This window comes from Vidua chalybeata, chromosome 10 (genome assembly GCF_026979565.1).
Source record: "Vidua chalybeata isolate OUT-0048 chromosome 10, bVidCha1 merged haplotype, whole genome shotgun sequence".
Lineage (NCBI taxonomy): Eukaryota > Metazoa > Chordata > Aves > Passeriformes > Viduidae > Vidua > Vidua chalybeata.
Genome location: NC_071539.1, coordinates 2,709,554 through 2,735,158, shown reverse-complemented (window position 1 = coordinate 2,735,158; position 25,605 = coordinate 2,709,554). Strand labels below are relative to the sequence as shown.

The window sequence follows — 25,605 nt, the reverse complement described above, 5'->3', positions numbered from 1 at the left end:
AATCTCTCTTTCCACAGCCGCAAGAATCCAATGGGACTCATAATTGCCCTGGATATCAACAATGAAGCTTCTGGGGATTTGTTCTGGGATGATGGAGAATCTACAGGTGAGCAGCCACCAACAGCGAAATAAATATGGTTAACAAAGATCTAATGTGCTCAAATTTCAATGTTCCTGCTGAAGACATTGTAACACACTGCTGCTACTTGCTCGTAAATCAAATGGTTTTCATCACTTTTAAGTAGTAAACTGTGACTATTATTAATGTAAGATCGAAGTCACGACTTAATTTGACACAAGTAAAGAAAAAAAGACACAAGGCTCTACTCTAAGGTCAAACCTCTGGTTTTCAGGAGAAATCTTTAGGTTGTCAGGAGGTGACAGGATGGGGTTTTCCCATGGGATTTAGGCAAACCACTGCCCATGCAGGGAGGTGTCTGATATTGGAAAACTTTATGCATTCCACTTGCACAACTCCTTTTTCTTGTGACCTATGCCAGTCGTACCTCCCAGGAAAACTCCCAAGCCTCTGTTTTTGGAATTTAGTGAAAGCTGGGGCTGCTTTTAAGAAATAGAGCAGTGATTCAGGTGATTATTGCTGCCATAAATCCAGCAGGCCTTTGGGTGGCTGCTGTGCATGGGGGTGACAGCTCCATGTGCTCCTCTGGCCTAAAATAACAAAGCCATTACTGCCCTCACTGCTGCTTCCAAACAAAGCAATAAAACATTTCATCTTTTTATGGCCTGCCCAAAACTTACAGGTTGCAGTTTTACAGGGGAGCCATTTACAATTTGCTTGTGATGGAAGGATTTGTCTTTTTGTATGTGGAAAAAAAAAAAAAAAAGAGAAAAGTCAGATTGACCACGTTTTGTATTTCTTTTTCCTGGTCATGTGTTATTTCCTCCCTTATGGTTTCATGGCATTTATCATTATTATTATCATCACCATTATTTTTGTATGAAGAATTCTTATTTAGGTTATGTTAAAGGATCAGCTTTGATCAAAACTTTTATATTTAAGACAAACTAAGAAGAAATAACAGTACAATAAAAAGATCACTACATTTTAGAAGAGCTGATTTCAATGAATTTTTATGGAAAAAAAATTAAATCTTCTGAGTCTGGGAGAATGGCCAAAGGAAAAAGAAAAAGGGACATTTCAGTTCCTCAAAGAAACATTAGTAAATATTTGAGTTGCTTAGTGCAGCTTTGACTGCTGTCCTGATAATTAACAGTTTATTGGTCTCTAGCAGTGGCACAGCCCTACTTTAATTTTATCCTTTTCTGCACTCACACACAAGTATAACTTCTTTCTTTACCTTTTAGGTACAATTGAAAAGAAAGCCTACATTTACTATGAATTTAAAGTTTCCAACGTAAGTATTTGATTTGAATTTCTGATTTTTATCCAGTGTGTTTTAAGAGCGTTCTTTTCTCTCTTTATTCTCCTGTGAGATTTGCTGGAAAGCAAAACATTTGCCAAAGCCAAGAGGAATCATGTTCAAAATACTCCCATTTAACTGGGATGAAATCTGTTGTGTTTTTTTTCTCCTAGTTAATATAAATATCTAAATAACTCCTATTTCCTTCCACATAATAAATATTGAACTGAATATTGCTCAGTAGCAATATTCACTGAACAAGAGAACTCTAAAGCATAAGAGGCATTTAAAACAGCATCAAAAAGGAGAAGCACGGAGTGTTTGTGATTCTCAAAATAGTGGCACTGTAAAAAATATGTATTTTTATATGTATATAAAAATGTATATAATGTATGTATATAAAAATATGTATTTTATACTGTGAAAATACAGCTGAATGTCTCCAAAGAGTGAGGGAGACCCACACTCCCTGAACCCTCAGAAACTACATCAGGGTTAAGTTTTATTGTGTTATTTTTAAGCTGAAAGTGCCTTTGCAGGGTTCATTAACATCCAGATGGAGTCCTGATAGTGTTTCTATCTAATATTGACAGTAACTATCATGAAACAAGGATTGCAAATAGCACGGTCACATATTATTTGTACAATAATAATAATATTAACGTTGGGTAAAGGTAGTCGTTCCTTTGCCATGATGAAAGACCATAAACTGAGTGAGAGAATGCAGAGGAACATGAGTGAAGCACATGAATTCGTAATTTTTAAAACCATAATTAATCAAAGAATCATTTGTAGACAAGACACTCCAGTTGCTGTTGGAGTTTGAAACCCCAGTAGCAAATCATGACTCGACTGTGATGACATTTGAATTAACAATTAACCTCAATGTTCCCATGGAGGGCAATGAAGCTCTAGACACGTGTGACAGTCACAGTGCACTTCCTCTGCTTGGACTCTTAATCTAAAAGTAATTAATGACACAGAGTAGGAAGTGGTGTTTTTATATCAAGAGAAGTGAGAACCTTTGGTCGTTGGAACCCAGCGAGTCTGGAGTTTATCTGCCCTGTCACAGACCCACCCCAGCCTTTCTTTATTTCCCAAGCAAGGAAAAAAAAAAGCTGAAACACGACTCTGAAGATTATTTTATACATGGTAGAAAAGCTTTATTGTGATAACAACAAGCAGAGCAATAATGAATATGTGTGGAAAAGGATATTGGTATATTTATGCTACGATGTGAAAATCTTCATAGGAAGAAAAATCTTAAATCAGGAAGACTTTTGGCAGAATTTTAAAAGAAGAAAATAACCACTGTATTATTTTTCAGAATGTTCTACAAATGACTGCTAAACACAGCAATTACGCTGATCCAAACAAACTGAAATTTGAGGAAATCAAGATATTGGGATTGTCCAAGGAAATAGAATCAGTTTCTGTGACTCAGAACAACATTGTGCAAAATTATAAACGTAATATCACCTATAATCCTGCAACAAAGGTAAAGCAATAACAGAAAAATGGAAAGTAAACATATTTAAAATTGCATCAGCTCTATTTTATATATGGCAAAGGACAGTACCCAGTGCCAATGTTGTTTCAATGAAATACAATGTGAATTTTATTACAGAATAAAAGTACAATTGCATTCAACTCTGCTGTATGAAAGTGCATCTAAGTTATGCTTGTGGTGCAGCAGACAGCTTCTTTCATGTATTTATTCCTGCTTGCTTCCAAGGGAGCTGTGGGATTAACTCCATATTTTTAGAGTCTTAATTCCTCAGATTTTATCTGTAAAAATATCAGTTGTGTGCCTTTGTAAAAGTGAGACTGTATCAAATCTTAAAGGATGGGATTTTGTGAATTTTCAGTTTTTAAGAATATTATTCTTAAGGACCAGCACCTCTTCTGACTGAAGGAAAGCTGGATGGGATGTGACATTTAATAACAGTTTATTGTTTCATGTTTATAAGGTTGCTGTTATAAAAGGACTTCGGCTTGACCTGGGAAAATCTTACAAAATCAAGTGGGTTCTAAATACGAATATCAATATCAATATCAATGAAAGATTTAATTGTCATCCCGGCCCTGATGCGACAAAAGAAAAATGTCAACAACTTGGCTGTTCCTGGGAAGTAAGTCATTATTTCTCTAAACTAATTAGACCAAAAAAAAAAACAAAAAAACAAAACAAAAAAAAAAAAAAAAAAAACAAAAAAAAAAAAAAAAAAAAAAAAAAAAAAAAAAAAAAAAACAAAAAAAAAAAAAAACACCAAAACCAAAAAAACCCACAAAAAAAAAAAATCACACATCCAGAATAAAAGGTTTTCCTGTGTGGTTGTTACAGAATAAAAGTGGTCTGGGAGATTTGTCATGTTTAAAAAAAATGGGCCTCAACTGGCCTCTACTGATGGATTTTATTTACCTCAGTAGCTGACACCCATTTAAATTCTACCACATTGTAGTTGAGGAAAAATGAGGTATTTTTTTGACAGATGAACTGAAATAATATTAGAGTTATGAAAAAGCAGAAGAGCATCTTCAGCTGCCCCTTCTGCCTCAGTGGCACCGTGGCCTGCAAGGCTCAGCCCCTTTGTGTCACCTTCATGGTCACACAGGCGCATTCTAAGTCAGATTAATTCCTCTGGATCTCAGTTTGAGGGGAAATCCTTGAATTCCACAAAAATCTTGATTCATTTGTAAACTTTTTTATAACTGAATCAAGGAGCTACTTCCAAACCTTCATCTCCAACCTGAAGTTCTTAAACATATGGCTTTATGTATCAATATTATTAATTATTAATAAACATGGGGGAGAGTAATATGGCCTGGCAGGGTTGAACTTCAGAGGGTGCCTCCAATTAAATTATTGCCTGTTCTTCTAAATCAAAAATGCCCATTTTGGGCCTTTCCTATAGGAATGAAATCCAAAATTCAGTGCTGGCTGCTCCTGCACCAGCACCTGCTGAAGCAGTTGATGAGCTGCTCTGCATTTGTTGCACTACTAAAAGGATTTTTTGTAATTTTGGATATTTGGAAATGTCAGGAGAGATCTCAGATGAGTAGGATGTAATTTTCACTGGCTATGTTAAGGATAATTTGTGTGAATAAAGCCAGTGAAAGATCTGCTCTGATGCTGCCCGAGTATGAAATGGGTTTTGGGCACATCTCCTTGAAGGCGGCCAGAGAGAAATGGGATTAAAAGGGACAACGTTTGGGAATTTCCACAAGCCAAGATTAAACCATGTTGAGGGATTGATCTGAAGATCACAGAGACAGGGAAATTAAATCCTTCTTAATTGCACGAGGATTCTGTTTCCTGACTGAACTGTTTGTACAGCCTTTGCTGAATGGTTTTATTACACCTGAGTCCGCATAGAAATTATTCTGTATTATTTCTTTATATTCCATTTCTTTATTATTTTTTTATTATTTCTTTATATTCCATTAATTAAAGGATTTTATTAATTCCCCCCCCACCCCCAATTCTACATTTGACACAGATCTGATAAAAACAGGATTCCATGCTAATACCTAATAAACAATCCAACTGACTCACTAACCTGGAACTCCTCTCTGTTTGCACCAGGAGACAGCAAATCCAGATGTTCCTCCCTGCTACTACAGCTCCAGCAATCCTTACCTCATAAAGAACGTCGATTATTCCTCCACTGGGATTGTAGCCACCCTCAGCTTGGACGACTTCAAGGTCAGAGCTAACGATGCTTACACTACCCCAATCAGCAGCCTGCGCCTGGAGGTGAAATATCATCTCAACAACATGCTGCAGTTTAAGGTAATGCCAGCCCAGAGTTCCTCAAGTGTTTTATTTCTGGAAATTCAAAGGGCTCTTTATGGCCACATTTATATTTCACAGACAGAAGCAGCCTTGTGTAAATATGTTTCTCCTTCTAACCAATTATTATTTCTCGTAGCTTGCATCTTTTTTCGTGCTAGAATCCTAGCACTCAATTTTACAAAGAAATGACATGAATCAAAGGTATAATGCCAGTGTACGTGTGTAATGTCAACCAGGAACTTTGAAACTGAAAGTATTTTGTTAATATGCAGGTAAATTTATCTGTAAGTGTTCTCATGACTCTACAGTTTATTTTTGCATCCACCATTGCACTTCAATTCTAAAATTGTCCGTGCGCTGTTGTTTAACTGTAATTTATTGCCATGTGTTTAACAATATTGAGTTAAGTGGTCAGACATCAAAAACTAACTTCTATCAGCTTTCAAAATACAGAAAACCTGAAAAAGAATTCTAAAAGTTGAGTAAAAGATGAACTAGAAAATTATCTATCACACTTGTAAAGTATATACACCCATATACAAAGTATATACACCTATATTCTAAATTTAAGTATATACTTTAAATTCATGTAGATAATTAATGAGCCATTCCTGATCCAAAACAAATCTATGAACTAGAAAATTATCTATCACACTTGTAAAGTATATACACCCATATACAAAGTATATACACTTATATTCTAAATATAAGTATATACTTTAAATTTATGTAAATAATTAGATGAGCCATTCCTGATCCAAAACAAATCTTTAAGTTTCGTTGGTTGGGATTTTTTCCCCCCACAACAAAATCCTGCGAAAGATCAAGAATATGCATTTGAAAGAAAATACCACAGGAGGTGTTTTACAATTTATATCAGATTGAGACCTCGAACAACTTGACTTGCTTAAATAAGCTGACTTGTGCTTCACAGATCTATGATTATCAAAACCCACGATACGAGGTCCCCGTGCCCCTGAACCTCCCCAGCTCCCCCAAGAGCTCGAGCAACGACCGGCTCTACGACGTCTCGCTCCAGATCAAACCCTTCGGGATCCAAATCCGCCGCAGAAGCACGGGGACAGTCATGTGAGCCACTGCCACCCTTTGTTATTTTATGTCACACGTTTTTGGTGGCTTTTTTCCAAGCCAAACTCTCTCTCTGAGCACGTGCTGGAGTGAAGAGCGCTGGTGGCTCTGAAGGCTGTTCCTTGTGCGCTCCCCAAATTTCTGGGAGGCAAAAGGATTTCCTACAGTTCCTAAAACATTCCTTAGGTGACCACAGCACTGTTCATTAAGGATTGGCCATTTGGGTCAGTTCTGGGGAATGGTTAGGGAAAAAATATAGGAGGAACTGGTGTCCCAACTAACTCGAGATGGGTTTTGGTAACACGACAGACGAGTCTGGCAGGAGCTTCATTTTTCCTTGATTAAGTCAGAGTTAGAAAAGAGAGAACAATTGAGGGTGTAATGTTTTTTATTCAAAAAACCAATTTTATTTAAGTTTTTTAAGTACTCAAAACTTAATTGCGAGTTGAGTTCCCTTTGCCAACCAGAATAATAATTCAACCTGCAATTGAAGCTCCTGGGACAATGAAATTTGCTGGCAGAGCCCACCAGGCTGCAGTTTGATTTCTAACTGGAAAGATGCTGATTTATAATAAATGTGACCTGTGAATGCAATTTCAGTGTAATCTGCACAGAAAGCTCAGTGAACTGTAAAAAAGCACTTTGTTTACTGTATTCCATGTGGCTCCAGTGCTCTGTCTGAGAGGAAAATAGGATTGCAGTGTCCTGAAATGCATTTTCTCACTAAATTGCCAAAATAAGACACAACTTGCAGGGCACAATGCCTGCTATTCCTCTCTGAGAGACACAGAGAACTTAATGTCCTTAAACTCTTCAGCAATTCTTAGACACCCTCATTTCATGTCCTTTTAGATTCCTTGATAAGCACAACAGTTTTAGTCCACCTTTGCTGAAGAGTGAGATTTCCAGAGAGAAAGAATGGCTCAAAAGGAAGTGTCTGCCAGAAACACATCCCCGAGGACGCTCTATTTTAATTCTCCCTTTCCTCTTCCCACTTCAGCTGGAATTCAGGCCTGCCCACCTTCACCTTCAGTGACATGTTCATTCAGATTTCCACCCGCTTGGCATCCCAGTACATCTACGGGTTCGGAGAAGCGGAGCAACCCACGTTCCGGCACAACACAAGCTGGAACACCTGGGGAATGTTCACCAGGGACCAGCCTCCAACTGTAAGTAGGCAAAGAAGAAGAAAATGTGATTTCTGAACCAATGAGTGCAGAACTGTTCAGCACGACTTTAAAATCCAGTGGATGTCTGCTGGTACTGGGCATTGGCTCTGGCCATGTTTATCATAGTTTACAATTCAGGTGGTGTCTCCATGGCAAAGGTCTCCTGCAAATCCATTATTTGTGACCTGCAAGAACAATGTGAGGAGCTCAGGCCCTCAGTCAGATGTTGGAAGGTGACAGATGGCTTAGGAGTAACAGCACGTTCCTCCTTTTTTTTATTCTTCTCTGCTCGTTGTCTTGAAAATTAGACATGAGTCAGAACAATTCCTGTTGCTTGGGGATTAATTTAGTACTTACACAGGTAAAGCAGAAATCTTATCTCTGTTTATTTGTCTTATTTCCTACAAGATAGCAAATTTCCAATTATCAGGGAATGGCCAATGAAATAGCAGCAGCTAATTATAGCTCTAACTTCCAGTTCAGGCTGGAACACATTTTGAGAAAATTAAATATAATGTCACCAACACCTCCTGAACACACAGACACCTGGTTCTGTTTGCAAAGAAGGGAAAGTTTTGTCCTGAGGAAGCACCTTCTCATTAGTGAAATTTAAGTGCAGCAATACCATTGCTTTCCTTCCTGCCTGAGCAGTCTTGACGAACCTGACAAATTGTGAAGCTCCAAGTGACCTTCTGCAGGTCTGTTTTGTGGTTAGGTAGGGTTTAGGTGCATAAATTTAAAGCTTATTTGCCATGTCTGGCAATTGTCTCATCTTTTATTAAATTCATTACTAAGTGTTAATAAGCAAATGTTTGCAATGTTTCCCCAGGAAAATGTATTTTGTTTTATTTGCAGTACAAGATGAATTCCTATGGTGTTCACCCATTTTATATGGCTCTCGAAGAAGATGGCAATGCCCACGGAGTTTTATTGCTTAACAGCAATGCAATGGGTAAGAAAACCTTCACTTTATCTCATAAAATCCTGGAATGGTCTGGGTTGGAAGGGTCATTAAAGCTCATCCTGTTCTACCCCATTGCAGGGACACCTCCCACTATCCCAGGCTGTTCCAAACCACGTCCAGCCTGGCCTTGGGCACTTGGATCAAGGGGCAGCCACAGCTTCTCTGGGCAACCTCAGGGCCTCAACCCCTCCCAGGGAACAATTTCTTCCCAATATCCCATCTAAACCCCCTCTCTGTCAGTTTGAAGCCATTCCCCCTTTTCTGGTCCCTCTAGACTTTTGCAAATTGTCTCTCTCCATCCTCTTCCACATGTTGCGTTTTTACAGTCAGTGTTTTGCACCGGTGGCAAATCCAGGCATCCTTTTCTCACTTCCTTCCCTCCACTTCCAGATGTGACTTTCCAGCCCACCCCTGCCCTGACCTACCGCACCATCGGAGGAGTCCTCGACTTCTACATGGTTTTGGGCCCGACTCCCGAACTCGTGGTTCAGGAATACACCGAAGTAGGAGCCTGACTGCTGCTGGGCTTTGGTGGGTTGGTTTGGTTTCTCTTCCCCTCCTCACCACGAGCATCCTTTCCTCTTTTCAGCTGATTGGGCGCCCAGTCATGCCACCCTACTGGTCCTTGGGATTCCAGCTGTGCCGCTACGGCTACGGCAACGACTCGGAGGTCACCAAGGTCGTGGAGGAAATGAAGGCGGCTCAGATTCCCCACGTATGTTGGGAGCAAATAACATTTGAGCTTTTGGCTTCGTAGCATTGACTAAATCCACTTAAACACTAAAGCGGTAACCAACCAAAAAAACCCCCGCTGCGGTAGAGAAGAGCAGGTTTTGTGTCACGGACTCTGGGCTGTGTTAAAAGCTGCTTAAATTTCTTAATTATTCACACCAAATGATGACAGGAAGGAGCAGTGATTTAAATAAAACCAGCAGGGAGAAAAACGAAGCAGCATAATTTCATAGCCATAATGCTCTGTGTCAGGTCAGCTGTGATTTGGCCTGAGTTGTTGCTGGAATAGTAGGAATAGCACCTAGACCTAACAATATTATGCTATAAATTGAGTGTGGATTCATTTTAAATATAATAATATCAATGTTTCAATAGGGAACAGCTATTCCCATTGTTTCCTTATAGCTATGGAAATATAGGTGCAGTTTCTGTGTACATATGTACGGACAAATCAACTTTTTTCTCTATTTTGTATCAATTTCTCCCCTCATTTTAGATGCAACAGTGAAAGGTTTGTTTTGGTTTGGACCTGCTCATAGATTGTGTAATATTCATTTAACATCTTCAGCCTGAAGTTACTGCTGCTTCAAATTTTACACATTGAAAGTTCCATTTTTTTACTTATTTTGGCCAATTTTCAATATTTGGCAAAAAAGGGGAGAAAATAATTTAAAATTAATTGGGTTTTTCTTTTAACTGCAGGATGTCCAATATGTAGATATTGACTACATGGACAGGAACCTGGACTTCACCCTTTCCCCACGTTATGCTGGATTACCAGCTCTGATCAACAAAATCAAAGCAGATGGAATGAGATTTATCATTATACTGGTCAGTTTGGAATATTGTTTTTAAATTCCAATACAGCATCACAAAATGGAGAATATATTCAACGTGAGTTTTGAGCATAAGGGTAAAAGTGTTTCTAATTGTAGGATCCAGCCATTTCTGGGAATGAAACCAATTATCCTGCCTTCACCAGAGGTGTGGCCAAAAATGTCTTCGTACAGTGGCCTGATACCAAAGAAATTTTATATTCCAAGGTACTGTCCAGGGATGAGTATTTAAACCTGTGTGTTGTTGATGCTCAGTTTGTATTTAGTGTGATTTGATTGTTTTAAATATTCTTTGTCCCATTAGGTCTGGTCGTTTCTTCCCAATGTCCAAATCAACGAGTCACTGTCTCATGAAGAACTAGTAGAGGTAAATACTGACATGGTTTGGTTCTGGACTCGAATAAAGACATTAATTAATTAAAATAGCAGCAAAATCATTGATAAATCTCATGGCAGGAATAATAAGTTGCAGAAACTGGTTAAGCCTTCCTAAAAGCAAACCAATTTAGTGAACAAGCAATTTTTTTTTGTTGTCTTTTTTTTTTTTTTTAATTCCAGAATTTTAACTATGGAATACCTTCAGTCCCCTCATCTGTCTTGTTTTCTTTCTGTTTTTACAGAAGTTTGTATCACACTGTGCTTTCCCAGACTTCTTCCGCAATTCCACGGTGGAGTGGTATAAGAGGGAAATCCTGGAGGTCTACAACAATCCCGACCCCTCAAAAAGCCTCAAGTTTGATGGCCTGTGGATTGTAAGTGTGGAAATGCATCTGATTTCTGGGTTGTTTTTCTCTGCCCGACACTGGTGGAGAGGGCCCAATTCCCAGTATCTGCACTACTCTGGCAGAAGTATCCCGTGTTGGACTTGACGATCTTGGAGGTTATTCCCTTGAAACAAAGAATTGCTGAATCACAGAATAGTCTGGGTTGGAAGAGATCTTAAAAAATCTTCTATTCCCATTCCCTGCCATGGGCAGGGACACCTTCCATTGTCCCAGCTTGCTCCAAGCTCTGTCCAGCCTGGCCCTGGGCACTGCCAGCGATCCAAGGGCAGCCACAGCTCCTCAGGGCCTCCCCATCCTCCCAGGGAACAATTCCTTCCTAATACCCCATCCAATCTTGCCCTCCTTCAGCTCAAAACCCTTTTTCTGTCACTCCATAGAAAGTCCTTTTCCTGCCTTTTTGTCAGCCCCTTTATGGAACATGGGATGTCCAGCTGAGGCTCCTGAGGAGCCCTGCAACGCTGCTTGTGTGTAATTCAGGATTTATGGTGTTCTGTAGCAAGCTAAGGGGTTTTACTCTGTGTTTTTAGGACATGAATGAACCAGCAGCTTTTATGAATGGTGCCATGGGTGGCTGTAAGAACAACCTCCTAAATTATCCCCCCTACATGCCTCGTAAGTCTAATTCCTCCTTAAAAGAGTTTTAGGTTTTTCTGGTTCCTACACAAATTCTTATCTGGTATATGAGATATAAAAGCCAAAATAAAGATGGGTTTATAAACCCACAGATCCTCACTGAATGTGGCCCTTTATTCCTGAGATTATGGGCACATTGCAAACCCAGATATTTCAGCAAGAGCTGTGCAGCACTTTGTAAAAATAAAATTCTTTCCAGCTCCTCACTGCATATAGATTTTGGTCCCTATTTTGTGTCTAAGTGCTTTGCTTGAGGCATGGCAGAGAATTAAGCTCTCTGTTTTGCACTTTTCTCAGATGAATAATGCAATTAATTAAATATTTAGAAAATATCCATGTGTCTCCTCTCATTACCATTTATGTGAGCTGTCAAATGCTTGAAATGCTTCGCATTCTTAGCTCAGCTTTCCTGAAGTACTGGTGTAAAGTAGTACTAATTAGGAATTATTTATTAATGGTTTATTAGCATACTCTCACTGCTTACTGTTGTATTCATGTTTCATGAGTGGTTTCTCAGGAATTTCCAGGAAATTAATATTCCCCCCACATCTCTTTTTCTGTTTATGTGATTAGTGTGACAGTGTTCAAAAAGATTGAAAATATTTTCTGATATACTCTGTTTATTCTTTGAGCCTCTGTAGTAAGAGCATCTGAAACTGGACTATTAAAACATTCACAGGCTCAGATACCTGCATAGGAATATTGGAAATTTTCCATTCTGAAAATGCTATTTTTGTAATTATAAATAAATAAGTGACAGTATAAAGAGACTGAATGCTTAACATATTATGAAAATTAAGAAAAAGTAACTCAAATGATTGATACATGAATATTAATAACAATATTTCTTCCCTTTCCACAAGATTTGGGATCTAGGTCAACAGGATTAATATACAAAACTCCGTGCATGGAAGGTCTACACTACCTCCCAGATGGGACCGCAGCCAGACACTTCGATGTCCACAGCCTTTATGGATGGTCCCAATCCAGACCCAGCCTGGAGTAAGTTTTTGCATGTTCCATGCTGCCTCCAGGATATGTTCTGATGCCTTAAGGAGCTGGAGCGGAGGCTAGATGAGTTAAGAGGAATAAAGTGGATATTTACTGAAGTGCCTTCAAAGGCCACACCCTGGCAGGAGCAGAGCCACAGCCATGGCTCTGTCCAGATGGCTCCAAGATGGGAGCAAAAGAGAGATTGGTCATGAGATCTGACATTTTTATAAGTTTTAGTCCATTTTCATATCGGAGTTAATTAATAGCTTCAAATGATGAAGTTTCATCCTCCTTGCTTGCTTGCCCGCCCTCCTCATGCTGTTCGTGCTTTGGGCCTGAAGTTTGGAGAGATTGTCCTTGAGTCTCCAGCTAGAATAGGATTGTTTGTCTTCAGCACCCTGTGAAAAGATCCTAGTAAATTGTTAATATAAAGCTAAAGCTGCACACCAAAGCAGAACAGAAAAACTTAAAACTGAAGATATCATTCCAAATGGATGTTCCATCTCTACATTCCTATGACCAAAACTTCCTCTGGTTAATTTAAGATGCCTGAGCAATTTTTCTCTTCACTCTGACCAATCTGGTTTTTCAATCTAACTCCAAGTGGAGTTGGATGCTCCAAGAGCTGGGCAGCTGCTGGAGTTATTCCAGTCAGGGATCTCCCCTGTGGTGCAGGGAGGGTGGTGGGAGCAGAGCCACAGGAGAAGGTGAGGGGGGGTCTGGGCAGGGCTGAGCTGAGGCTGTGCTCCCGTGGTCCCACTGCAATAAATCCCTTCTGCAAGTGATTACGTAATGAAAACATCATGTACTTATTGCTTCTGGGTGTTGCTGGGCTTGCCTGGTTTATTCTGATTTTCCTCACACTTCACATCCAGTGGGGCAAAATGAAGACAGATTGTCAATTGTATGAATTTCAGAAGGGCTCGATTCTGTTCTCTAAAATGAAGTGAAAAGGGGGGAATGGTTTTAAAATACAAAGTGTGAGGGCAAAGCTTTACTTTGAAGCATTTCTTTTCCCAGCTCCAAGGCCAATATCATTATCTGTCCCTCTGAATTGTCCCCAGCCTGCTTTAGATAACGCTTTAGATAATGGAGCTGGATCTTTCATTTACAATTCAGCCACTGAGCAAGGAGCAGATTTTCTGGACAGCTCTTAACGACCTTAAAGCCCTTGGTAACTTTGTTATTCCCATAAAGAGAGGAAATATCAGGGCAGTTTGGATTTGTGAGAGGATGCTTCGCTGGCAGCATGCCAGGGCAGCCCTGCCAGTCAAGGCAGGGGTGAAATTGCTGCCAGGACAGGAGGGAATGTCTGATCCCTGTGCTGTCAGCCCAGTCTGATGGGATTTGGGCTATCACAAAATGTGGTGGGTTGGGCCCTGGCTGAGCTCCAGGTGCCCACCAAAGCCCCTCCAACTCTCCCCTCCTCAGCTGGGAAGAGGAGAGAAACTATAAAGATTCATGGATTGAGATAAGGACAGGGAGAGACCACTCACCCATTACTGTCAGGGATGTACTTACAATCAAATCAGAGAAGATAAAGACAGTTAAAACCAAATCTTAATTCCCCCAAGTCTTCACTTTTTTCCGAATTCATTCCTTATTTTCTACCTGCTCCCCAGCAGAGGCAGAGGACACGGAGCAGGGGTTGCAGTTGGTCCATCACACGCTGTCTCTGCTGCTCTTTCCTCCCTTCTCTCTTCCCCTCCTCCTCTCTCCAGGGCTCCACAGCTTCCTGCCAGGATCCAGCTCCAGCACAGGCATCCCAAGGGATCACAACTTCCTTTGGGCATCCCCCTGCTCAGGTGTGGGTTCCTCCAGGGGCTGCAGGTGGATCTGGGCTCCCCCGTGGAGCTCCCTCTGCTGCAGGGAAACCCCAGCTCCAGAGCCTGGAGCATCTCCTGACCCTTCTGCACTGACCTGGGGGTCTGCAGGGCTCCCACCCCTCTCTCCAGCTCCGCTTGCTGTTGGGAGCTACATTTTCCCTTTCTTATTCCTGTTATCCCAAAGTCACTCAGCGCTGCTGATGGGCTCGGCCAGGGGCAGGTCCCTCTTGGCTCCATCAGAAACGAGGAAACTCCAGAAGTTTCTCACTGGAGCCACTCCTGCCAAAACCTTGCTGTGCACACCCAGAGGAGTAGACAGGAATTTGATAGGAAAAGGAATATTGCCATCGTTTCTGTGTTTTAAATATGAACTGAAATATTCTCCTCTCTTTTGCGAGGCACTGCAGCAGAAATCACCACAATAAATCTCACAGATCACACAGACACGCTCACACTGGAAATTTATAGCAAATGTTATCTACAAAATATATATATACACACATATATTTGGGTCCCAAATTCATTTTTTGGCAGTAACTGAAGGGGTACTTGTGAAACTGAAGAAATGCAATAATTTATTTTGATACTAAACCATCCAAACAGAAAGATTATTTGCACACAAAACTCACAAAAGACTGTAACTGAAAAGTGAGCATCAGTATTTTATGTAACCTGGTGTCATTTCAGTCCTCCATCCATTAGACACAGGAACGTGGGGATATTGCCTTGATGCTGTTCTTTTGTAATGAGGTTTCTGCATAGCCAGAGTCCTTATTAGTGAACACAGGAACTGTTTGGAGGTAAATGCAGCCTTTGTGACCTGAATAATTATTTTTCATGGATAGAGCTACAGAGCTGCAGGCCTGAAGCTCCAGGCACAGAACACTCAGGTCCTGCTCATCCCTGAGCAATTCTACACGTGACATTCGCTGCCTTCGCTTTTGAGATTTTAGCTGCCACTTCCAAAGCATTATTGACACAGGGAAAGCAAGCAGAGAATTAAAGTGTGGGACAATATGTTACAAAGGAATAAAGGATCCTAGGAAAGTTACTGTTTGTCTTGGAGGAAATAATTGTGGCACGTTAATCTGGTTTAATTGTTGCGGTAATTTAAGTGACTTGTGTATCTTTGCTGTAATTATGGTGTCACTGAAGCTGCAAATCCTATAGAAAAATAAGCAAATAGTGCCTTTTTGCAGCAGCAGTTTAGGCAGTTATGGGGCTCTCACACTGGAGAGCAGTGGGATTTAATCAGGGTGATTTTCTGACTAATATTCATATTGATATCCTGTCACCTTGGTCTTTCAGAAGTGACTAAAAATCCCTGACTCTTTTTTTTTTTTTTTTTTTTTTTTTTTTTTTTTTATTTCAGCACCTTTTAGTCAGCTAAACTTATCCAATATTCCTGCTACCTCTGTTTTCACTCTTGGGAGCCTTTTGGTTTGATTTTTGCTAAATTATTTCCAACTGTTGCTTCAACTCTTTGGGTACTTTAAGAAAGGAATGACATGCCCTCGCACACGTTGTGGAGCCCTTAGAAAATGGGTTTAGAAAAGTTTTGTCACATTCCTATCTTCCCACAGAGGAGTTAGCCTGAGCTGGAAGACTCCTTTTTAATCCTTCATATTTGCCAGTTGTTTCTGCAGCTGCAGGTTGGCCAGCTTTGCTGGGACTGTGTCTGGATCAGACTGAATCGCCATAAAAAGCACGAACGGACTGGATGTGCACGATGTAGCCCTTCCCTAGGATAATACAAACCCAAATATTTCTTTTCAGAGGCTCTTCCGCACTAAATTCTCGTGCGGTGTTTCTCCTGCAACTTGTCTCTGTGCCTGTTCCCAACGCAGGGCTTTGCAAGGCGCCACCAAGGAGCGCGGGATCATCATCAGCCGCTCCACGTACCCCAGCAGCGGGAGATGGGTGGGGCACTGGCTGGGGGACAACACGGCAGCCTGGGACCAGCTGCACAAATCCATTATTGGTACGTGCCAGGGAAAGGGTCTGCATGCCTGGCATCACCCAGTTGTGGGATGGTTTGGGTTGGGAAGGACCTTAAAGCCCTAAATCCAGTTCTGCCTCTGCCCTGGCAGGGACACCGTCCACACACCAGGCTCCTCCAAGCACTATCCAACCTGGCTTTGCTTCTCCTTCACCTCCTTTTTGTATTCCTGTGATTTTTCAGCTGAAAAAAAAAACTGGGTCAGCAACCAGAATTTGTGATCAATTCCTTTTTCACTTTTTCTTCTTACTTCCTTCTGTACCAGGTGCTGGGAACTCCTTTAACTCCCTCGGGACCAGGCCCTTCCATGCCCTGTGTCCTGCTGCTCTTTTTTTTTTTTTTTTTTCTTTGCTCCTGTCCACCCACATTCCATCTCCTTCTATAGCAGGAAAACACAACATGTTAGAGAAATTGTGGGGCTTGTATTTGTTTTTTTCTCTTCTGATTCAGTAGTGTAATAAACACTGCCTATGTAACCATAAAGTAAAAAAACACAGCGAGTAACTCCAATTTATTTCTCTTTTCAGGCATGATGGAGTTCAGTCTCTTTGGAATATCTTATGTAAGCTAATGAGTTATTAACTTCTATTTAATTACCGTGATGCTGTACACGATAATACAGTTTTCCATTTGGGTTATTCTGAAAATTTCAGACAGGAGCTGATATCTGTGGCTTCTTCAAAGACGCGCAGTATGAGATGTGTATCCGCTGGATGCAGCTGGGTGCATTTTACCCATATTCGAGGAATCACAACGAGAAAGGAACACGGGTGAGTTGCAATTTTTTAAATAGTTCTTAGCAGCTGGGCCTTTGCAACACACAGGTAGAACCAGCCCGAATAAGGCACAAAAAAAAAAAAAAAAGTACATTCCAAGTAAAATGGAGAAGAACAGAACATTTTTGGCTCTTTATCAAATGAAAACTGTCATTGTTTCTATGCTGGCTCTGCTGTGAGCCTCCCCATCACCTGGGAGGTTTTGTGCCCCCAGAGGGGCTGCCCTGGGATTTGGACACTTGAAGGAAGCCCCTTCTAACTTTGCTTTCACTGAATCAAACTCTACATGTTTTCCCTCCGTGCCATTTGGGTTTCAATGAGCTACAGCAGGGCTAAAATGGAGATTTTATGGCAAACACACTTCAAGAAACAGAGCTGACCTCGGTGCTCTCAGCCCTAATTGCCCATAATTACACAACAAATGAGAAAATGGGGCAGTGTAATAAGATGCTGGAGTGAGACTCAGGAACTTCTGTGCTCTGCATGTTTGCCACCATCAGATATTGTATTTCTGCTGCAAGGAAAGGGAAATAATTGCCTAAATGTAGGCTAAGGACTGGCGTGGAGAAAGCTGTAAAACAAGATAACTGGGAAAATGAAGAAAAGGGAAACAGCACTTGTGTTCCAGGGAAAGCTTCAGGTCTAGCAGAGTGGAGCTATTTAGATGGCAAATATCGAATGGATTAAAGTCTCCTTTTCAAAGCCAGCTGCTTTATCTCACAGCACACACCTTCCACGGGCCCTGAAAGCCTTCAAAATGCAGATTCAGGGTTATCCTGGGGCTTCCAGTCTTAGCCAATTTGCCAAGGTATTGTTCCATACATTTAATAAAGACTTGAGGCTCTCCTGACACCAGTCCTTGGCGCCTCGGACTCTTGCTGGAGCAGAGGGCTGAGGGACGATGTACCCTGGGAGGTGTCACGCCTTGGGGACACTTTGCATTAAACATTTTTACTGTTTCCCCTGAGTTTTTATCAGCTTTCCTCTTTCTAGTTCCCCTCCTGGGGCTGACAGTGACAGCCACAGTTTTCACTTGCTCCTGAGGTGAAGAATAAATAAACGAAGATGCTCTGCTTCAGAGGAGAAATTTCCTTGGTTTGTTTTGCTGCGTGGATTTGGTTTTTTTAGCTTTGTCACGCAGTCTAACCCAGCTTCTCTAACAACACTCTCTTCTCTTTCAGAGGCAAGATCCTGCTTCCTGGGATGACAAATTTAAAGAGATGTCCAGGGACGTGCTGAACATAAGATACACCCTGTTACCTTATCTCTACACCTTGCTGTACGACGCCCACGCCCACGGCAGCACTGTGATCCGCCCCGTTCTCCACGAGTAAGTGCAATTCCCCAGCTCTCCTCAGCAAAAATTCCCAGAAAACTCCACTAGTTGTGACCCCCTAACAGAGCTCTCTCTTTGTTACAGCATTTCCCCCTTCAATTAAAAAAAAAAGCCAAGTCTTGGCTGGGAAAAACGGAGTTTTTTGCATATAATTTGCTTTTTATAAAGAAGCTCAGAAAACGAATTAAAAATTCTGTCCCAGTCAGTCCAAGATTTTACTGTTGTAAATAATAAGCATTAGGCCTTCAGAGTTTTGTTGTCCCAACGTACTGAAAAGCAAAAGCAAAGAAAAGGACCAAAACCCCTAAAGCTCAGCACTAACTTGCATTTCCCTAATGAGTGTCACACCAGGATCTCTGTGCAACCACTAATTGATCTCTGAATTATTAACAGCAATAACGAGCAGACAGGTACTAGAAAGAGTAGGTGAAATGAGTGACAGAAGGGTCTTCAGGGAGGAGCTCTTTGGGAAAGCTCAGCTCTGGCTCTCTCATCCTGACAGGTTTGTGGGAGACAAGACCACGTGGGATATCGACAAGCAGTTCCTCTGGGGTCCTGCCCTGCTCATCAGCCCTGTGCTGCAAGAGGTGAGCTTTTAAAGCTTATTTATTGCTAAAAGTCAGTTTAACTAAGCTTCGCTTTTTGATCTGAGGTGCCTAAAATTTGTGTGTTAAATTGCAGAATGATCGGAGTGTGATCGCTTATTTCCCCGATGCCCGCTGGTATGATTACCACACAGTAAGTCACCCTAAAAAAATTGTATTTTAAAACTTATATTTTCTGTCTTTTCACAGTGCTGAGCGTGGCAGGGAGGTGCCACTCTCCTACCTAATTTGCATTTAATATAAGTTTTTAGAAACATAAGAAGAAATAATAAAAATCCTCCATTCCTTTATAATAATGTATAATAACATGACCAGAATTACGATAAATGAAAAGGTGAAGTAATACCTTTCATTTAGAATTCTTTTCACTTTTTGTAACCCTCAAAAGATACACAGAAGGTTTTTGTAACGGAATGCTCTAATAAAGAAAGAAAAAAACAGGTTTAGCTGCATAATTTTTCCCGGAAAATAATAAAGGATTTGGAAAGAGGAAGAGCAGGATCAAACTCCCTCCATTAATCACAGGTTTGTGTTTCATCCACTTGGCCCCTTTGGTTCAGCTGCCATCACCCATGGCCAGGCCAGGTTTCTACAGAACCAAAATTTCAGGGTTTCTCTTAATAGTTACTCCTGCAGTAACAACTCCTAATTAACCTGTCTAGAGAAATATTATCATTTAATTCTGAAGGAAAACCCTGCAAAAATTCTTTTTTTTTTTTTTTTTTTTGTACACAGGACTTAGATACTGGCTTTAGGAAAAAATTCCAAAATTTATCAGCACCTTTGGAGCACATCAACCTGCACATCCGAGGTGGATACATCCTGCCCTGGCAAAGACCTGCTAGGACAACTGCTTTCAGGTAGGAAGAAGTGAAAAATTTAAATTTAATTTGGCTTTTTGGTGGTTTTTTGGATTATTTTCCCTAATGGTCTTTAGCAGCACGGGATGGGAAGATGGCTGTGGGAGGTCAGTTGTGTGGTACATGACTTTTCTGGAAAGAAAGTACCATTTGGGGAATATGGAATGTGATTAGCTGAGGAAATTGAGAGAAAATTGTGTTTTCCACAGCCGGAAAAACCCGATGGGACTGACGGTGGCCCTGGATGATAATCTGCTTGCAGGAGGACAACTGTATTGGGATGATGGTGTTCGCATCAGTACGTCCAGGGCTTCTTCCCTTCCTAAAACCCTTTTCTTTTTTTGCTTGGCTGGGTACTGCCAAGTGAGCCTCCATCCCTGGGGACATTCAAAGCCCAAATTCGAGCAGACAAAACCAAACCCAAGGGTGCAAACTGGGGAGAGATGGAACAAACTCTGGGGTGTCTGAGGAGGAGCAGAGGGAAGGGATGGGCTTGGCCAAGGCCATTTCTGGGGGACAGATCTGAACTCGCCTTCAGAGGCAAAACTGAAATGAAACCTGCAGACCAACCTTACAGAAACATGACTCCTCCTGACTGAAGCCACACGACGCTGTGATTTACACAATTAATATGTTGTATAAATGAAATCGTGCCCCGGGCCTGAGGAAAGGCAGGTAACAAAGATTCCTCCTCAAACCTGTGGGAACCATAACCACAGATCACGTGAGAGCTCGCACTAATTTCCTCAACGTGGCTAAATTTAAATTGTCTGCAGGTGAGAGACCCTGAGCTGTCAATTTTCCTCCCACCCAGAGTGCAGGAAATGTGCTTTGCACTGTGACCTGGGGGAGGCCAGGAGGTGGATCTGGGGGTGCTTCACACCCACTGCCAGCCCTGGAATCCAGAAGGGGTGGCCACGTTTAGGGAAAGCTGATGATAAATGGAATATAAATGGAATTTATCACGGATCACGAGGAGCATCTCCCAGGAGTGTGGGAAGGCAGGACAGGAGCCCCAGTGCCCAGAGATCAGCACTGCTCTGAGGGCAGTGACAGCTGAATCACAGCTGGGGAAACACCAGCAGTGACTTCAGAGAGGCAGCAGCCCCACCACCGTCAGGTGTCACCTGGGAATGGAGGGGGATGTGGGAAATGACTCTTCAGTGAGAAACAGAAACATTTTGCTCCTCATCTAAACTCCCCTGATCTCCCTAGTGCTGCTCCTTTGCCTGCTTTTATATCTTACCCCTAAAATATTCTCCTTTTAGCCTCATTTCAGCTTTATATACACTGAAAGTATTTTATGTATAATGGCATTCATCTTCTGGAAATGCACAACTTCTCTTTATTTACTTCCATATAGATCCCTTGGATTTGTAAGCTGTCTGTGGACACAATCCTTGAGCAGAAATTTTGATAATGTGTTAAATAAGCTGGCTAGCAAAGACATTTTATTCAATTTCTTTCATTCTTTCTTTTTAACAGATGCATATGAAGATGGTGTTTACCTGCTGACATCATTTACTGCTAAGCAGGTAATCACATTAGCTCGTATTTATTTAATAGTCACTTCAAGTGACTTTTTTGTATTTTTAACTGTGGGTATTTTGATTTGTGTCTTCCTAATGTCTACATATCCCAGCCTCACATTAAATTGTGCTCACAGATGATTAGGCTACAAGAAATGTGATTAAATTGTGTTAAGAATGAATTTAGGAGTGAATCTGAAGGGTATTGTTAAGTACAATTGTCAGATTTCATTTCCATAACCAGTGGAATATCTGGAAATGAATTAGGCTCTAATTACAGGGACTTTTGGCTTAAAAGAAAAGCTCTTTCTATTGTAGGAGAAAACACACTTTCTTATTTCATTATTTTCCAGTGTGCCACAATGTCTTCTAATTTTATCCACACTGTTCTTTCTTCTCATCTAATTCTGTCTTTGTCAAATAAAAGGGTGTTAATTGCTAAGGAAGGGAGTTTGTTTTGCTAACACTCAATATTTGCAGTTGCAAGGAGATTATAAAATAAAAGCACCTTTCCCTGCTCTTACAAAAACTCGCTAAGGAAAAGCCTAATTAAAGAGGTCTTGAATCAACCAACAATGAGAAACACTCACCCTCTGAGCACTAAATACATGGAATTATGTCACAGCACCTTTGGGCACATCCTAAAGAAATCCAAAATCTACTTAAACTCACAGTAACTGAATGAGGGGGGGGCCTGTGAGTGCTGAGAGAGGGGATGGGAGGCAGGACTGTTGTGGGAGAGCAAAAAGCAGGAGGAGAAGAGCCTGGAGCAGCTCCCACAGCACCTGGAAGGTGACACAGGGTAGGGAAGGAGGGCTTTGTCCTGCAGCTCTTGCTGCCCATCCAGGTGGTTGAGAATTTCTTGTTCTTCACTCCTCATATCAATCAGCTGAGTGGCAATTAAAGCACAGCAGAGCCCAGGATTTGGCCAGGTGAACAAAGTGGAGAAAAGCTTTCAGTACCTGAAAAATAAATAAGAACTCACTGGTATTAGGAAAGAAAAATTAAAAAAAAACACAAAAATAAAAAAAACAAACCCAGAGTGAGGACGCCAAATGAAAAGTGGACTTCACAGAATTAGGGAATGGTTTGGGTTGGGAGGGACATAAAAATCACCTCATTCCATGGCAGGGACACTTTTCACTGTCCCAGGCTGCTCCGAGGCTGCCCTCGGGCACTGCCAGGGACCCAGGGGCAGCCACAGCTGCTCTGGATTTGTTCCAGCCCAATCCCAGCCTCTGACATTTGCCTTTTCCCTCTTGCTTCCAGAATGTTCTGGAGATCACCGTCACACATCAGAATTACACGGACCCAAACAACCTGATGTTCACTGACATCAAAGTCCTGGGGGTGCCCAGCAATGTCACTCAGGTGACAGTGGCACACAACGGGGTGGCAACCCCATCAAACCACAAACTGATCTATAAAAACAAGGTGAGATGCTGCTTGAAGGGTTAAAAACCCACACTTGTGCTCTTAAACCTGTGGAGATTCAGCTGTGATACCAGATTTAAAATACTTAGATATTTACCATATTTAAAATATTTACATATTTACCATATTTAAAATATTTTACTTATCATATTAAAATAATTCTATATTTACCATATTTAAAATATTTTACTTATAATATTAAAATAATTCTATATTTTCCATATTTAAAATATATTTACTTACCATATTTAAATATATATATATTTAGTGTATTTTAAACTTTTATATTAGCTTATTTAAAATATTTATATATTTACCATATTTAAAATATTTTGCTTACCATATTTAAAATATATGCATATTTAGCATTCTAAAATATTTATATATTTAGCATATTTAAATATTCATATACTTACCAAATGACAAATATTTCTACTTACCATATTTTAAACATATATATTTGGCATATTTAAAATTTTTATATTAGCCTGTTTAAAATATATGTATATTTACCCTATTGAAATATTTGTATGCTTACCATATTTAAAATATCTATATATTTAACATATTTGACACGTTATATTTGTACATTTAAAATATTTGCCATATTTAAATATGCATATATTTAGCATATTAAAATATACATATATTTACCATATTTAAAATAAACCATATTTCAGAAAGAGGCACAAGCTGCCATCAGGTAATGGTTCTTTAACACCATTTAATGCCACTTTTGGCAGAGGATTTTTTTTCCCTAACAGCTTCTTTGCAACCTGGGTGATGCGACAGGAGGAAAAGCTTCTCTGTTGACTTTTTGTTGGGAAAAAATTCATATGCAGTGTTGAATTGCAATGCATTCCAAGTTTTTCTACTTTAAAAAATTCCTTTATTTTTTAAACAAAAGGAACCTCAGCTCTAGAAGAGCCCGTGGATGAAGGGAGGGATCAGAGAGTCATGGTCAGACTCCCAAATCTCTGCTGGTTAAACTGTGTTTGTAGTGACATAAACACAAATGTAAAATTAAAAAAAAAAAAAAAAAAAAGAGGAATAAATTCTTGCAGTTTAAAATGAGAAGCCAGTTTCCCCCTGGAACACAGAAAACACCGTGGATCTTCAGGGCTCAGTGACTAAATGTGAATTTTGTGTGTTTTATTCCCAGCTCCTGCAAATCACCAATCTCCAGCTGAAACTGGGCCAGAACTACACCCTGCAATGGAGCTAGGAAGGAAAAGGAAATCGGCCACGCCTCTGCATTTTCTTCTACTTTTAAAACCATTTTTCAATTTTCCAAGTGCTTTTTTGTCACCTTGGGATGCTTTTTCCCTCACCAACACAGCAGCACAGTCAGTTCACAGGCAGGTATTTTGTGTACAAAGCCACGAGCCAGCAGTGCCACTTCAGGATAAAATTCATCTTTCAAAGTGAGATCTGAAGGGAAAAACTCTGTTTTTTCAGAGTAGACTTCTTCTCTGACTTCATATCTGATCAATTTTGTAAAAAAGATGCAGATGATGTTACCAAAGTGGACTTGAAGCTGTAGTTGTGCCTATATATAACTTCCATCCTAATTTTAATTACACCCATGCAGGTCATTATTATGGAGAATTTAAAGCCAGATAAAGCAGAAGCAAATGTTTCCAGGTGACTGATTTAGGGTGAAATAATGTTTTTCAAGATGTTGGTCTATAAAATATTCTGATACTTGAAAAAATAATTTGAAGTTGGGGGGGGGGGGTTGGATAACTTCAGCCAGATTTGTGTGACCTGTGTTTTAACCTGAAGTTGTAAAAATAAACCTGAAATTTTAAGTTTAATTAAGTTTATTTCACTGAAGGAAATGCTGTTGTTGTGTGTTTACCATAATAAAAATTCACATTAAAGCCTCTTTTAATCTCAGGAGTGCAGAATATGAACTAAAGAGACTGAGAAATCATATTTACAATTAAATTTGATGGGAATAAATGCTGCAGGAGGTAGTGGCAATCTCCCTTGCCTGTGCTTTACATTCATTTCAAGGATTGCTCTTTGCTTTCAAATTCTGGGGTACAAAACTCAATAACCAACATCTCATACGTGGATTAATGCAATTATTGGGGTGAAATTATTGAAATTTCACTGTGAAATGAAAATGAAGCTGGCAAAGAAAATGTACATTTAGGAGTAATTTTATCCTTTATATTCTGACAAATAAAACTTCCCTGTTTCTCATGGAGCTGATGCAGATGTGTCTCTTTGCTGCAGAGAGGGGTGAGGGGTAGAGAACCTTCAGCCCTCTCCCTTTGCCCCACCATTGCACCCTCTCATCAGACACTGGAAACATCAGGGACAGCCAAAGGCTTCCAAAAAACCAGTTTTTGTTTATTTATTTGGGGAACCTTGTTATTGGCTTTTTTTTTTTTTTTTTTTCCCAGCTTTGAGACCCTTCTAAAAAAAAAAACCAAAAATTCCTTATTCATTTGGGAAACCTTGTTCTTGTCTTTTTTTCAGCTTTGAGACCCTTCCAAAAGCCCAATATTTCCTTATTTATTTGGGGAATCTCGTTCTTTTCTGTTTTATCGTGTTCAGAGTCCCAGCACATCAACTGAATCCCATGTTTCAGCCCAAGGGAAGGTTTTACTGAGTCCCCAGGGTAAGAATTCCTGAAGAACTCACCCAGGCTGAGAAATCCCAGTTTCAAACTCTCTTGGCCTCCCCGGGGGTTGCCCCCTTGGAGTCTGTCCCACCCCACAGAGACCCTGGATCCAGCCCCAACGTGTCCCACTGCAGGAAATCCCACGAAAATCCTTCATCCTGAGCCATGGGGGAGTTTCCAACAGAATTCCACATCCTGCTTGTGCTGGGATGGGATTTTTTAGCTC

The 25,605-nt window shown here is 40.5% G+C and overlaps 1 protein-coding gene across 2 annotated transcripts in view; it reads left to right on the top strand.

The window, feature by feature from the left end:
* SI (sucrase-isomaltase) overlaps nucleotides 1–24,227 on the top strand; it is a 42,402-nt gene extending 18,175 nt beyond the window's left edge. For both annotated transcript variants that reach the window (XM_053951604.1, XM_053951603.1), the window contains exons 21-47: nucleotides 18–106; nucleotides 1,327–1,376; nucleotides 2,710–2,880; nucleotides 3,353–3,514; nucleotides 4,969–5,175; nucleotides 6,113–6,267; nucleotides 7,268–7,436; nucleotides 8,292–8,388; nucleotides 8,791–8,903; nucleotides 8,990–9,115; nucleotides 9,835–9,963; nucleotides 10,068–10,175; nucleotides 10,273–10,335; nucleotides 10,589–10,720; nucleotides 11,281–11,365; nucleotides 12,250–12,388; nucleotides 16,053–16,186; nucleotides 16,732–16,766; nucleotides 16,858–16,974; nucleotides 18,162–18,310; nucleotides 18,819–18,903; nucleotides 18,998–19,054; nucleotides 19,657–19,781; nucleotides 19,991–20,079; nucleotides 21,267–21,316; nucleotides 22,580–22,744; nucleotides 23,907–24,227. In XM_053951604.1, the coding sequence (XP_053807579.1) occupies nucleotides 18–106; nucleotides 1,327–1,376; nucleotides 2,710–2,880; nucleotides 3,353–3,514; nucleotides 4,969–5,175; nucleotides 6,113–6,267; nucleotides 7,268–7,436; nucleotides 8,292–8,388; nucleotides 8,791–8,903; nucleotides 8,990–9,115; nucleotides 9,835–9,963; nucleotides 10,068–10,175; nucleotides 10,273–10,335; nucleotides 10,589–10,720; nucleotides 11,281–11,365; nucleotides 12,250–12,388; nucleotides 16,053–16,186; nucleotides 16,732–16,766; nucleotides 16,858–16,974; nucleotides 18,162–18,310; nucleotides 18,819–18,903; nucleotides 18,998–19,054; nucleotides 19,657–19,781; nucleotides 19,991–20,079; nucleotides 21,267–21,316; nucleotides 22,580–22,744; nucleotides 23,907–23,969 (3,064 nt within the window). In that variant the 3' untranslated portion in view covers nucleotides 23,970–24,227. The remainder of the gene's footprint in view (nucleotides 1–17; nucleotides 107–1,326; nucleotides 1,377–2,709; nucleotides 2,881–3,352; nucleotides 3,515–4,968; nucleotides 5,176–6,112; nucleotides 6,268–7,267; nucleotides 7,437–8,291; nucleotides 8,389–8,790; nucleotides 8,904–8,989; nucleotides 9,116–9,834; nucleotides 9,964–10,067; nucleotides 10,176–10,272; nucleotides 10,336–10,588; nucleotides 10,721–11,280; nucleotides 11,366–12,249; nucleotides 12,389–16,052; nucleotides 16,187–16,731; nucleotides 16,767–16,857; nucleotides 16,975–18,161; nucleotides 18,311–18,818; nucleotides 18,904–18,997; nucleotides 19,055–19,656; nucleotides 19,782–19,990; nucleotides 20,080–21,266; nucleotides 21,317–22,579; nucleotides 22,745–23,906) is intronic.
* Nucleotides 24,228–25,605: the final 1,378 nt, after the last annotated feature.